This window comes from Cupressus sempervirens, chromosome 2 (genome assembly GCF_028749045.1).
Source record: "Cupressus sempervirens isolate cs-2001-9-10 chromosome 2, ASM2874904v1, whole genome shotgun sequence".
NCBI classification, from domain to species: domain Eukaryota; kingdom Viridiplantae; phylum Streptophyta; class Pinopsida; order Cupressales; family Cupressaceae; genus Cupressus; species Cupressus sempervirens.
In genome coordinates this window covers 217,115,063-217,128,747 of record NC_143119.1, presented here as the reverse complement: position 1 = coordinate 217,128,747, position 13,685 = coordinate 217,115,063, and the positions used below count along the sequence as shown (strand labels likewise).

The 13,685-nt window shown below is 38.6% G+C and overlaps 1 protein-coding gene across 9 annotated transcripts in view; it reads right to left on the bottom strand.

Moving 5' to 3' along the window:
• The window catches only part of LOC149571828 (rRNA processing protein-like protein), a 124,542-nt gene extending 111,993 nt beyond the window's left edge, over positions 1-12,549 (bottom strand). For 2 of the 9 annotated variants that reach the window (XM_089813236.1, XM_089813241.1), the window contains exons 1-6: positions 12,372-12,549; positions 11,632-11,720; positions 10,934-11,039; positions 2,673-2,865; positions 2,429-2,526; positions 1,510-1,582 (exon numbers count right to left, since the gene is read on the bottom strand). In XM_089813236.1, coding sequence (XP_089669362.1) covers positions 1,510-1,582; positions 2,429-2,526; positions 2,673-2,865; positions 10,934-11,039; positions 11,632-11,659 — 498 coding nt within the window. In that variant the 5' untranslated portion in view covers positions 11,660-11,720; positions 12,372-12,549. The other 7 variants (XM_089813234.1, XM_089813239.1, XM_089813235.1 and 4 more) reach the window with 6 other exon arrangements.
• Between the last annotated feature and the right edge of the window lie 1,136 nt (positions 12,550-13,685).

The window sequence follows — 13,685 nt, the reverse complement described above, 5'->3', positions numbered from 1 at the left end:
TCTTAAAGTAAAACTACTATGATATAAAACATTTTGATTTATATTATACATTAATGATTTGACAAATGGCGTTGAATATTATCAGCTGTGTTCTCAATTGTGCTAAATTTTGTAAGTTTGGGAAAATTATGGTTATGTATGTATAGAAGAAAGCATAAATGGGTCAATTACCGAACCCAAACCAGAAAAACAGAATATTAGGCATAAGTTTCCCACCACCCATGAAGTTAGTTAAAGATTGTTTTGGATTCATCTATGTGCATTTTTGCATCAGTTATTTAACTTATTTAAAACAATTACCCTCCCATGAAAAGAAGCAACAGTAAGAGCGAGTATTCCATAAACCACAATGCCAAAATGCGCCCAGTTGAACCCAGAAGCACACTTACACTAACACGGGGCATTGCTATTGTTGCAAACAACTAGATTAATTGTCTAGCATTGTAAGGCAAGGATAGTTCATCGGCTAAAATAGAAGGAAAAGAAAAGAATCAAATGCCAAGGAAAATTATGGAAGATGAAAGTAGTCTTTAGACAAAAGAAACAATTCTCAAGGCTCAGATAAGGAGGGTACATATAGTGAAGCGTTGGCTACCTTAAAGGATGTTATGATCTCCAAGCAAAGTAATTGATGGAACAATTACATAAATGATATATAAGGATATGGCATCCTAAATGGAGCATTGTAAACCTGAAAGGGAATTTTAATGTATGAAAAGAAATGGACACAACTTTATCTCCAACTGCACAAGTGCTGAGAACAACGATTGCATTCAACTTGACAAATAATTACACTCTCTGGTAATAAATATTCTCTTTTATTGTTTGCAGCTTAGTAATTTTCCTAGAAGCTCAAAGTAGACCACATCCAGCATCAAAAGATCACAGAGCTAACAATCTGCAAAAGCAACTAATAAAGAACTACCATTCTAGGAATAAAGGTTTGTAAATCTGAAAGTGAGTCCTAATGTACCAAAAGAAATGGACACAGCTTTATCTTCAAGAGCATAAGGGTTGATAACAATGATTGGATTCTCGCAAACAAATATACTCTCTACTAGTAAATATTCTCTTTTAGTTTTTGCAGCTATATAATCTTCCTAGAAGCACAAAGAAGACTGCATCCAGCATCAAAAGATCATAGAGATAACAATCTGCAGAAGCAACTATTCAAGTAATAAACATCCTAGGAAATAAATGTTTGAAAAGAATAGAGTCTTGACATGCCTTACGCATTGGCAGCAAGAACAATACATATTGCATAAACTTCACAACTGTTGGAATAAATGGGACAGCTGTTTATGTCAATTGGAATAGTGACATGAATGTGGCAATGGTATTGTCAAAGGGATAAAAACATTATGAAGCCAGTTAGTAGATCTGTTGATAGCTGTCAGGATTGTCAGCTTCTCGTTTCATAAGAATCTCAATGGTTTTTTGAAAAATTAAACATATGATAATGAAACATCTCTTCTACTTAATAAGAATCTTCAATGTTTAAATGAGTACCTTTTGGTTCCTCACTGCTTGACCCTTCCGTATGTCTTCATCCACATGCTTTTTCAAGTTTTTCAACAGGTGTCTACAAGAATACGAAATCAAAAGGCTATCAGAATTTTGAATTTGAAGATTGTCAATCAAAAATAAAATGCTTATTGGGGAAGGCAAGAGCCTATAACACAATGGTAACTTGTGAGCCTCTCATGTGGGAAGTCTTGGGTTCGAATCTACTCAACCTTAATACATAATAATAAATTTCAACAAATAATAATAATTAATCTAGGCTTTGGCCATTTACTGATCAAAAATAAATAAATAAAAAATGCTTATTGGGGAAATTGTGAAACAGACCTAGAAATAAAAAACTCTCTAGTCCACTTTTTAACAAAATAACTATTAGAGATTACTGATGACATACTAATCCATCTGTCAATGACAAACACAAAGACCTGCACATCATTATGCATGGAGATACATCCATATGCAGCAATAAAACTTATCGGGCCAGAAGCTCTTGTTAAACTCTGGCCACCACATATGGCCGTGTGCTCCAAAAGGATCAAAACAAGTAAATTGTTGACACCTCCATAAAGCAAATTCTGACTTATGCATATTACTTACATGATATTGATCTATCAACTGAAAATGTTTCTCCCCAGTTATAGCCACTGAGAATGTTTCTCCCTAAAATAATGAATATGTACAAATCATATACAGTCACTACAATTGTAAGGGACAAACATACAACAATCTTGGACATAAATATCATGTAGACAGTAAAATCTGAAATCCTAAGTAAAAATCAAAGATAAAAGAACACTTCAGACAAACTAAAAGTACCAATAAGAAATCCAGTGAACCACATCCAGCCTACCCAAAGAAAATCTTTAAGTCTACAGGAAAAACAAAATTCAAAATAGTTTCGTACGCTTCCTGTTCACGCAGATCTGTATATTCTTTTGTCAGAGCTTCAATCTCATCATCTTGTTGTACAGCATCAGGTTCATCCCCATCTCCCTCAGATTCCTGTTTGAAAATACCAAGAAATACTATAATCTTTTCATTCATTGCAATGAAATAAGAAAAAGCAAAAAAGATCATCTGACTGTTCAACTTGCATCATAGCAAAGAACAGGATTGTCTACTAAATATACCACATACGGAATACTCACAATTCCATCACCAAAAGTATCTTCAGAATCTGAATGTGTAGCACGAGATCTTTTCCTTTCCATCCCCTCTCCAAGCAACTGCCATTTTTTATCATCTTCACCATAAGCTTCATTCCTGTTGCTCTTCTGACCAGAATACTGTGGTCCTTCCAATTTTATGTCTGGCCGTAGCCTCAATTGTCCATCTTCTGGACTAAAATCCATGGAAAGTGTTGTCAGGCTTCATTAAGTATTAACTTTCTAGAAAATTTAAGAATATAACAAAGAAAACTGAAATAATCCAATGTTTAAATGCGTACAGAAAACTGATACAGAATGGATGCTATGTGAACATTTGGGTATGGTATTCTAGCAGAAGAAAGTCAAATGCTTCTTGGCCCCATTTAGTCATAATAACATCTTTACAAACAGTCTATAGCAAGTTGCTGCCCTTAAAGAATAACTAAAAGGAAATTAACTCTCCTAGATTCATTTTCCCAAGAAATTTCCTCCTTAGCTTGGTTCTTCCATTTCTTCCATTAATTTACCAGATATACCCCACCCCCCCTTTCCCAAAAAAATTTGTCCATTACTGGTATGGATGGGAATCAGATATAGATCAAATGTGAAACAGAATAGTATCATTTCCAAACAAAGACAAGTCTGATGGCATGTGTATCAGATAAGGGCAATAAGGGTCAAAGAAGAAGCCAGAACACTTGTCCTTTATCAGGAGAAGCAAAGAATTTGAAATGCTGGAAGTTTACTAGAAGAGATGGTTTTAGTCTGCTGTGTTGCAAAACCACCAATAGACTGATGAGATAAACATTCCATATGTGTTGCCTACAGATTACATGCAAAGGCTACTACCAATTGAAAAAGCTTATTTTCTATCTTCCCATATTGATAAGTGTTAACTTAGATTTTGCATGTTTTCTAATTTTTTGTATTTACACATATGGATAGATAGATAGATAAACATTTCATTATTATTGTAAAACCATATGAAAGGCTTCTACTCTATTGATTCCCTCCTCTAATCTGTACTCTATACATGTCAATGCAACTATGGTTTGCATATTCTTGGAAGCTTGATAAAGTCTTCCGTGATAAGTGTGTCATAGTGAATTGAATTCCAGTTTAACTTTTTTAATGCATAGCTACCAGGAGATGCAGGTTACCAATACAAGTTCAGAGACAGGTCCTGGAACACCAATCAAATTAGGGTTCATGTGTAAATGAATAAAAAGAGGACTATATCATATATAAAAGGAATCACCAGAAACTGGGAGTATAGAGCTGGGGACATGATCCATGGTCCTATACTGAAATTACCTTGCTTTTATGTTGTCATGTCTAACTGACCAGAATTTAGAATCAGGATTCTGTGCGTATGGCCAAAAGATGCTTACGATCCAACTTTACACTCAGGAAAAAGATCTAGAGAGTGAAAATGTGGCATACTTTTCAGAATAGATAATTTCCTCAAGTGATCTAGAAAATACTAAAATTATTTCTACCACATATAGCTTCAAACTTTAATTGATCCTATAATGTTCAAATAGATCTGAGTGCATTACAAAGTAGTTTGAGTTCATTCTAATTAACTAATTTAAGTAATTGCAGTGTTGTTCAGATCCCTAACTTACAATATTAAAAGAATCATAATTTAACTGACAACATTAATTAATACTCATACCCTTAATATCTAAACATGGCAAATATTTCTTCTGTTAAAAAAATTAAACTGATGGAAAAAAATCCTCATTCTCCAATGGCACCATTTTCTCTTCCCTCTATAGAATCATTGTTCAAGAATTTGTCCCGCGACGACTCTCGCGCAAAATCTCTGCTCGCTACCTTGGTCACCTCCGCGGTTGCGATCATGGCCATCGCTAATGTCTTCTCCTGTGCTTCTTGTTCACAGGTCTCTGTCTACTTGCCTCGCAAATCTGGTTGCTCCGGTTCCACTAACTCTTGTGGTGATTTTGAGTTGTCATTTTCTCTGCTTGTTCGTGATTTCTCAACCAGGGTTTGCCTCTTTTGCATCGTGGGTGTCTATCTGTGTAGTGGCTTTCGCGCTGGTTTTTCCTTGCTCATGTAGTGGCTACCGTGCAGATTTTCCTTTCCTTGGTCGCGCGCAGCATTGTGCCTGTGTTTTGTGCAACGTTTGTTGTTTTGTTCGTCAATACACAGTCGCATGTCCTGGGTGTCATCTCTGTACTCCTACACACTGGCATCTCCTTTTTGCTCTTGGTTTTTGTGCTTTTCTTGTGGTGTTACATGCAAAACCCAAACCAGTCTTTGCTCGCACACGGGTTAGCTTACCTTTACTACTGATATGTGGTGTTGCGGATAGTTGTGTTGGATGTTGACAGCTGATTTTTGGACCACTGTTTTACATTCAGGCTCATTCTCAATTTTCTACTTTGTTCTATTCTCCTGCTGCGGCTTTGTTTTTTCTTCGTTTTCCTGGGAACCTTCTGTTGTGTCATTGTTAGTCTCCCCATGGGGACCCCTGTGTCTCCTGCTATTCTAGGATCTGTTTCGGTGCTAGCCTTTGCTGCTATTCTAGCGCCATCATTAACTTACCATAGGATATATGACAGAATATTAAAAATAAGACAGAAAACCAATGTTTGAAGGATACAGTCCAAGCACTCTTAGAGACCATCGCGGCTATTAAATTGCAGGTAGATTCCAACTCATCTACCCTATGCAATTTCTCTGCCACTCATTCTAAAACAGCAAACATAAAACCCACTTTGACACGGTCATTGAGCAATTGGGAGAACTTGACACTTTCAAACAACGACAGAATGAGCTCGTGGTCAAACACAATTCTCCTCTATCTGAGACTGAGCAAAAGGTCAAATCTTGGGCCTCTGTTTGCACCAATCCCGAATCATCTCCTCTTGTGGGTGTGGAGAAGATTGTCCACGAGCAGATTACCGAGGAACTTTGGAGACGTGCCAGCGAGCTTAAACTCAAAGTTCGAGGCCTCCCTAGTCTCACCACTAATCCTTTGACTACTAGACAATCCTTTCTCTCAAATCATCTAGGCATCTTGGATATCACTTTAAATAGGAGTTGGATGGGACCGGATGGTACCCTTTTTCTGTGATTCCTCTCACTTTTCGACACATTACAAGCTCTTAGATCAAAGAGGAAGTTATTCCCTCTTCTTTCAAAGATCTTTTTAGATGAGGACCTTACTAGAGCACAGGTTGTCGAGCTGAGACACTCTAGGGGTTTGCTTGCAAAGGCGCATCGGGTTGGGAAGTGGGCAGTGATCCGAAACCTTAGAGTTATTATTCGGGATTCCCCTCCGAGCGATTGGGAACAGAGATCAGCTCCTCTAGCAAAATGATGGTCCTGCCAGAAATTGCATCAAAGAGAACCTTCCTCTAATTATCTTCAGAATCAACTGCTGGAATGGTAATAACACTCTTTGGTCATTACCTAGACTATTTTCGGATGCGGTGGATTTGGGGAATATTTTGGTTGTCACAGAGACTCATGAGAGTCGGATTGCCCTCTCCCAAGGTTCTCTGGTCATCAGTGGAAATCTGTCTACAGAGAGGAGGTTCGGGTGTCGAGCAGTGTCCGTGGTTCAGGTGGTGTGACTTGATCAAAGATGACCCATTAGTACTACAACAGTGGTTCACTCTAACACCTCACCTAGATTTATGTGGATCCAGATTAACCATACTGGTTGTCGTCTCAAAGACATCTTAGCAGTAGGTTATTTCTCGCCGGCCACTTCTCCGTATGCCATGCATAGTCTGATGGATGGAGATCCCTTCTCTGATTTGTATTTGAGATTTGGATTTGACCACTCTAGATTTGACTTGTACTTGGGAGACAGATCCAGCCAATTTGGGTTTTCAACACCATTCTCAGGACTGCCTTGGGCCTCTTTCTTGCTACGGTCGTCATCTCCTCCAGCTCTGTGAGTCTTCTGATTTGTTGATCTGAATGGCCTCCCCTACTTCCCTAATTCTGAGCTCTTCACTTGCTGGCCCCATTGTGGGGGTGCAAATGTGGTAGACTATGCTCTTGCACTGGCCTCTTTTATTCCCTCCGTTAGCCGTTTCACCATCACCCACCCCCCTTTGGCTGACGACTCCATCCTCAACCTCACCATCTGCTTCACCCACCCCCCCCCTCTTTGTTCCCCAACCTCACTCTCAAGCCCCCGCACCAGTTTCCATTTCTCTAAGTGTGACTACTACCTCTTCACCCTCCACCTCAAACAGCTTTTCGGATTCCTCCCCGGCTTCGTCCTTGTTTGACCTATTGCTCAATCATATATGGGAGTCTGCCCTCCTCTGCATCCCCCACCACACTTGTCCCTCCCACCTTAGCCCGCTAGCCAAAAATCTTGTCCCATGAATCAATGGTATGATGAGGACTGTAAGTTTTCCCATCGCTCCCTGTGTCCTTCCTTCACGGCTCATTCCCCCTCCTATACTCAATTGTGCTCCTCTTACCACTGTCTCCTTCATCACAAGAAGCGGTTGTCCATGGCTTCACAATGCAGATCCCTTTGCGACACACTCATTTGGGACCCAAAAGCCTTTTGGTGTACCTTGTTCCCCACTACCCTCCCCCACCCTTGACCCTTGACTAGCACTCTCTAGTGTCCCATGCCTCCACTCTTTACAATATCCCTCACCAGCTGCTCTTTCACCTTACCCCCCCCCCCAAACTGCCATCTTTTCACTCCCTCCACCGTATCTGAGGCCATTAGACTCATGAAATGTAACAGAGCCACTAATGAAAAAGGATTTCAGGCAAAACTTTCTAAGTTAGGTATTTTGATTTTGTGATCCTTTATGTCGATGCTCTTCAACAGAGTGGTGTGTATTGGGTTCCCTAATTCATGGTCGAGATGTGTGATTTATCCGATCTAGAAGTCCCAGTTGGTTTCAAACTCCAACAACTACAGGACCATTATGATTGGGCATACCTTTGCCAAGCTTTATGCCATAGTCTTGAACACTATTCTCTCTAGACAGCTTGACAAGAGACAAGGTCGTGCTAGAGGGGGCAAGCTAGATTCTGTACTGACTTCCAGACTATGGATCACATACTGACACTACGTGCTACCATTAAGGAGGCTCAGCATCGCGCTATGAAAGTCTATTGTTGTTTCGTAGACTTTCATAAGGCCTTTGATTCTGTCCCTCGAGGGGCCCTTTTCCAAAGGCTCAAAGGCATCGGTATCTCAGATATTCTTTGCACAACGATTATGAGACTGTGATTGGCAGATTTAGGACTACAAAGGGTTTCTCTGATCCAATTCAGACCACCATTGTGGTGAAGCAGAGCTGGCCTCTCTCCCCCACTTTATTCAATATCTATATTGATGAGCTCGAGGCCTTTCTTAGTGAGGCTTCGCTACCCAAGGATGGATGTTACTTACACCAGGTTCTAATCTCCTTCCTCCTTTTTGTCAATGATGTGGTCCTTTTAGCCTACTCTCTGTAAGGGCTCCAAAGACTTATTGATGGGCTAGCCTCTTTTTGTGACCAACATCAACTTACGGTGAACCTGGGCAAGACACGGGTTATGGTTTTTAACTGTCTAAAGACCTCGCATCTTTACTTTAGCTTCCAAAGTCAACCGATCGAGATTGTCTCCTCATACAATTATCTCGAGGTCAAGTTCTCTGGCCCTCGCTTCAACATGAGGCCTACCCACCTACCCAAGGTTGTCAAGGGGATGGGTTCCCTCGCCCTTTTGGAGAGACAATGTTTCCGACAGCACTTTCAGGACACTAAGTCCAAGTTATCTCTCTTGGACTCGTTGGTCAAATCGACAGTTTTATACAGCTCAGTGGTTTGGGGGCCTTCTCTTCTTGATTCTAATTGGGCCTCAATCGAGCGGGTCCGAACCCTTCTCCTTCGTCGAATCATCAAATGTCGCTAGCCCACTCCGCATAGTATTATTTTGGCTGAGTTTTGGGCTCATCCTTTCAGGCTTAGCGCCATCTTCGATTTGATCTAGTTCATTCACCGCCTTTGGGACTTTGCAGACACCACGGACGTTCGCCACAGATACTCTTACCTTGCTTATGCTCCTTAATATTACCAGCTCTAGCACAATGACCAGGGCTCATTGTTGGTATACCCAGGCCACTACCTTATTGAGCTCAATTGGGATTGACATGGATTGTCTCCCGCCTACCAATTCTCATTGGATGCTCCTGCCCATCTCCTTCCTTCGCAACAGAAATTGAATGGGAACATCAAACTTGACATATATATACAGTACATCACCACAACCTAGAGTAACCCCCTGCACCCACAGATGGCCTTCTATTCTTAGCACATTCTAGAGACCCATGATGGGATTATTGTGCATCCCTTCTACCTAAGTTGGCGTCAGAGCCACACCCTCTGTATCTCCCTAGGGTCTTTCAAAGTCGATTACCACTAGCTCCAGTGCCAAATGAGTTATCATTTGACCAGAGACAACTAGAATTGCCGCCTTTGCACTTTATCCGAGACAGGGATAGAGATCCATTTCATCTTCAGATGCCCTATATACTATGAGATTAAAGGACATGTTCCACTATTTATTCAGAGATTGTAGATGCCTCTCGGCATTTTTCAGCTATTCCGACCAGTGGTGTTTAGTGCTTCACCTCTGTGAAACTTTGCAGCTCCGTGACCACACTTTACAACTCATGTTTCCTCAAAGTCAGGCTTCGGATCAGCTCATCACCACCTTTTTCCCACCCATGTCCCCCTCCAGGGACATGAAGCGGCCGCTTGCTACACCCGACTCCGAGCACGCTAGATCTGTTAGACCTCATCATGGTTTCATCAAACGGCACCCTATCTCCAGTAATACTCAAAGATGGGCTCGAACCCCTAGTCATCCTGGGCCTTACCCTTCGGTGTTGGATTTCTTTTCACTGAGAAAGGATATCTAGTCCTTCTCTTGTCTATTTGTTGTTGTTGTTTCCTTTCTTTTCTTTCTTATTCATTCTTTCCCGAACACCATTTGGTGCTCCTGCTTGGTTGTTTCTCTTCCTTGTTGTAGCCTTCCAATCCCTTAGACCCTTGTTGGTCTCTTGCTTGGATACCAGTGCGTTTAGGAATTCATTGGATGCTGGTGCGGGTGCTTAAGGATGCGCGGATGTGTTTGGGTCCTGCACCAACGCACACAGGAAGCTCTTCCAGCGCCTATGGATGCATGTGGGATGCGTCCGAGAGCATCCAAAGAGAACCCAAACAGCATCCGGGCACATCTGAAGAGCATCTGTATAACAAAATCTATAATGTTTCTTTCGACTGATGGCAGATTATTCATAACAAAATAGCTATGTATAAGAATTCTGAAGCAACCTTAGTCTATTTAAATTTTTAATAGATGACTTCAGTACTGACTTGCAGAGCTAACACAGAGATAAATCTGCAATTAATTATCTGACCTCAATGAGCAGCAAACTGTCAATTCTGGGTGCTTGATGAAGACAATACCTTATATATTGAACAGCCTGTGTGTGTGTGTGTGTGTGTGTGTGTGTGTGGACGCACCCAAATGCATTCAAAATGCCCAAAAAATAAAATTCGTGCATCCGCGCATCAGCACCCTGCACCCACATCAGCATCAGAACCAGCATCGGTAACTTAGGTCTCTTGTTGGACATTAATAGCATTATCTTATCTATAAGCAATTTTGTTTTGGTATGTATCCTTGAGTTTACAGAATTGCTTTGTATTGAATATTTATATGGTTTGCTATTTACCAACTAGTCTAGGGTTAGTTCCACGTAGTCCAATTCTTTTGATTCTTTTAACAGTTCTGCTTAATTTATTCTCCATATCCACTCCTGATTTGCTAGAGGAATTCAATGACTTCAAGGGACCTACTCTGTTCTTGAATTTCTTTTTTTCTTTCTTTCTTTGCATTAGTTAACACTTCTACAATTCATTCACATTTGAAGTTTGAACAATAAAAGGTAATGTTTATTATTTAATTACATATTCTCTGACAACAGACACATCTTGGATTTTTGGTGTGTGCACTGCGCGTAGGTGACTGAATGTCTGGGTAACAAGAGAGTAATGCACTCAAGCCTAAATACAAATCTGATATTTGCCTAGAGGTATCAAAAAGACTCAAGGTGGTAATCCCATAACAATCTGAGTGTAAGAACATAGAGATTGGCACTTCAGGCCTTTTGTATACTTCCTGGAACATCTCAAATCTATTTGCAGATGAGTATGTGCTAATGTATGTTACAATTTAAGTACAAAGAAACTTACAGAGAAGTAAGAATGTCGGTATCTGCCTTATGACCATCTTCACTATCACTTTCATCAAAGAAATATTTTGTTTCTTCCCCAAAGCCTGCATCATCGACTTTATCGTCTGTTCACAATATAGCTTCAATATTAGTACCAAGTAATACTTCTCTGTAGCTTCCATGCAAAGTGATACCCTATTTGCCTGTAATGCTAATACTTTAATAAGTGGCACACAAGACACCAGCTCTATGCTATAGGAAACTCCTATGTAACTGAGCTCGAGGAAAAGTTATAACATCAGAGAATCAAAACTTTAAAGTTAACGTTGAGATTTAATTTTTCATAACACGATAAACCTACAACCTAATCAAAATAACAAAATCCTTTAAGCGGGTAAGGCTCAGTGCTCGAATGCTAAACCATGTATATTAGGGCACACTAATTGAAAATATGTGTGCAGAAATTATCCAGCGGGTTATATGTACTATTCGCCAGTCACAAGGCAATTCTGATGACATAGCTTACATCTTAAAGCAGAAATTCTAACCCCAGCACTGTGCATGATAACAAAACCAGTAAGTATCTTCTCTACGTACCAAACAAGAGAGTTTCCCCACCCACATTTGGTGTCGTTTTAAAGAATCTACAAACCAAGCTATAGCTAAGGGAAACTTATAGCGCAAAAGTCCATATTGAAAATGGATGAAGAGGCTAACCAATATGGAATCTCTTGGAAGCCGGCATATTACTCTTCAACAGTCAATTGAAACTGAAACAATTCTTTTTTAAATCTTCTTCCAGGTCCCTGGACACATGAATGAAACCGTGAATACATTGATTACTATAACAGTTACATTGAACACAATTCCACAATCTTTAGAAAACAAAACAGAGAAGCGTTTACTATAAGGCAAGTCCTCAGGGAAAGACGTGCTAATGTACGAGAAACTATTAAATCCAAGGCATGGATTGTTTTAAGTTTTCTTTCGTTAAGCTCCGTGAAAACCATTTACCTGCGTCTCACGTTGTTAAAGAACAAGAAGACTCTTCATAGATACAGCTTAAACAAAATTAGATATACAGAGTCCCTTCTAGGATTCAACCAAGTCACACTCTTAAAAATGAAAATACTTGCAGCATCGCAATAAACTGTGATTGAAAAGCCCTTAACAAGTCCAGCTGTGCACTAAGAGGACTAACCTTTTTATACTTCTATGGTTCCGAAACCCAAAAAACTTAAAACCCTTCCTTAACTTTCGTTTTTTTGTGTGTGTGTTTTCAATGGCGGTTCTGTTTGAGTGAAGGGGAGGTAGTGAAATCTTTTTTCCTACCTGGTAAATGCAGAATGTTTATATAATCAAGGATATGTTCAGGGGCCAAAAAAAAATCTTTCTACATTTTTATTGCTCCTGTGGATTAGTTAAAACACGTGGAAGAGAAGAAAAACATTTCATACCTTGCTTTCTACTGTTTTCTCAGGATATGGAACAGAGGTTTCCCACAACTGCGATGCATTTTCCCGAGTCCGAAAATAATCTGGTCTCTTCGCTTTTTCAAGGACTGCTAAAGAATTTGACGGTCGCCTATACTTTCATAGGAGATTTTGTGAAGTTTTCTATCATTTTAGTATTGGTACTTTTAGAAGGGGTGACGGATCTAGGTATTGATAGAAAATTAAAACGTCTAATATTGAAAACAACTTCTCCATAATTAGTACTTGCTTTTAATAAATTTATTATAGTTTATAAAATATTCAATTACTAAAAATATTAGATAGTTATAATTTTCTATAGCTTTTATATAAATATTTAATAAATTTATTATAGTTTATAAAATATTTAATTAATAAAAATATTAGATAAGTTATAATTTCCTATAATGATATTAATTATAATTTAAATTTTAAAAAAATTATAAATATAATTATTAATATATATGTTCTATTTATATATGTCATCTGGTAATATTATATTAGAAATATATTAAATTATGAAAATAATAATATTTTTATAATAATAATATATAATAGTATTTCTTAAACTATTATATAATATGTGAAAGATGTCTTTTAGTATTTTTAATTGAATGAGAAATATTATATTATAAAAAAATATAATATTAAAATATAAAAAAATTAAATCAAATCATTTACATTATAAATTATTAAACATTAATGAATCATATTCACCTTAATAAAAACTAACTCTTAAAAATGATAACTTTGATGTAAACTATTGTATAAAAGCTCTCTTAGCAAAAATGACGAAAATTTTGAAAAAAGCAAGAAATGGGATTAATCTCAGATGTAGACCTCCCTTAAACTATACGGCAAGTCAATATCAGACTATAGGAGGAAGTGCCCTACAAGTCAAAAATCGATTTGATGCACTCTCTGCATCTAGGAAAAATAGCAAGATTGCAAAAAACTAAAAAAGATGAATGGTTTTGAAACCCTAATCAGGCTTCACACAAAACGAAATGTAGTAATTTACAAAAACCAGAAAAGCAACAAAGAAGAGGGTTGGAAGATAGTTAAAAATAGAAAGTGTAGCAAGCATGGCAACAAAAAAAATCCTTAAAACCCTATACCAGGAATGAAGGCTTGGATCAACTATTGAAGAATCAAGAAAACCAAATACATCAGCAGAGGGGGTAAACAAAATAAGTCTACGCATAATCATAAAAAGCAAAGCACTCAAATATCTCAACCCATACAGATCTCTAAACCTAACAATATACCTCTAGGATCTTCGAAGCCGTATCCGATTTA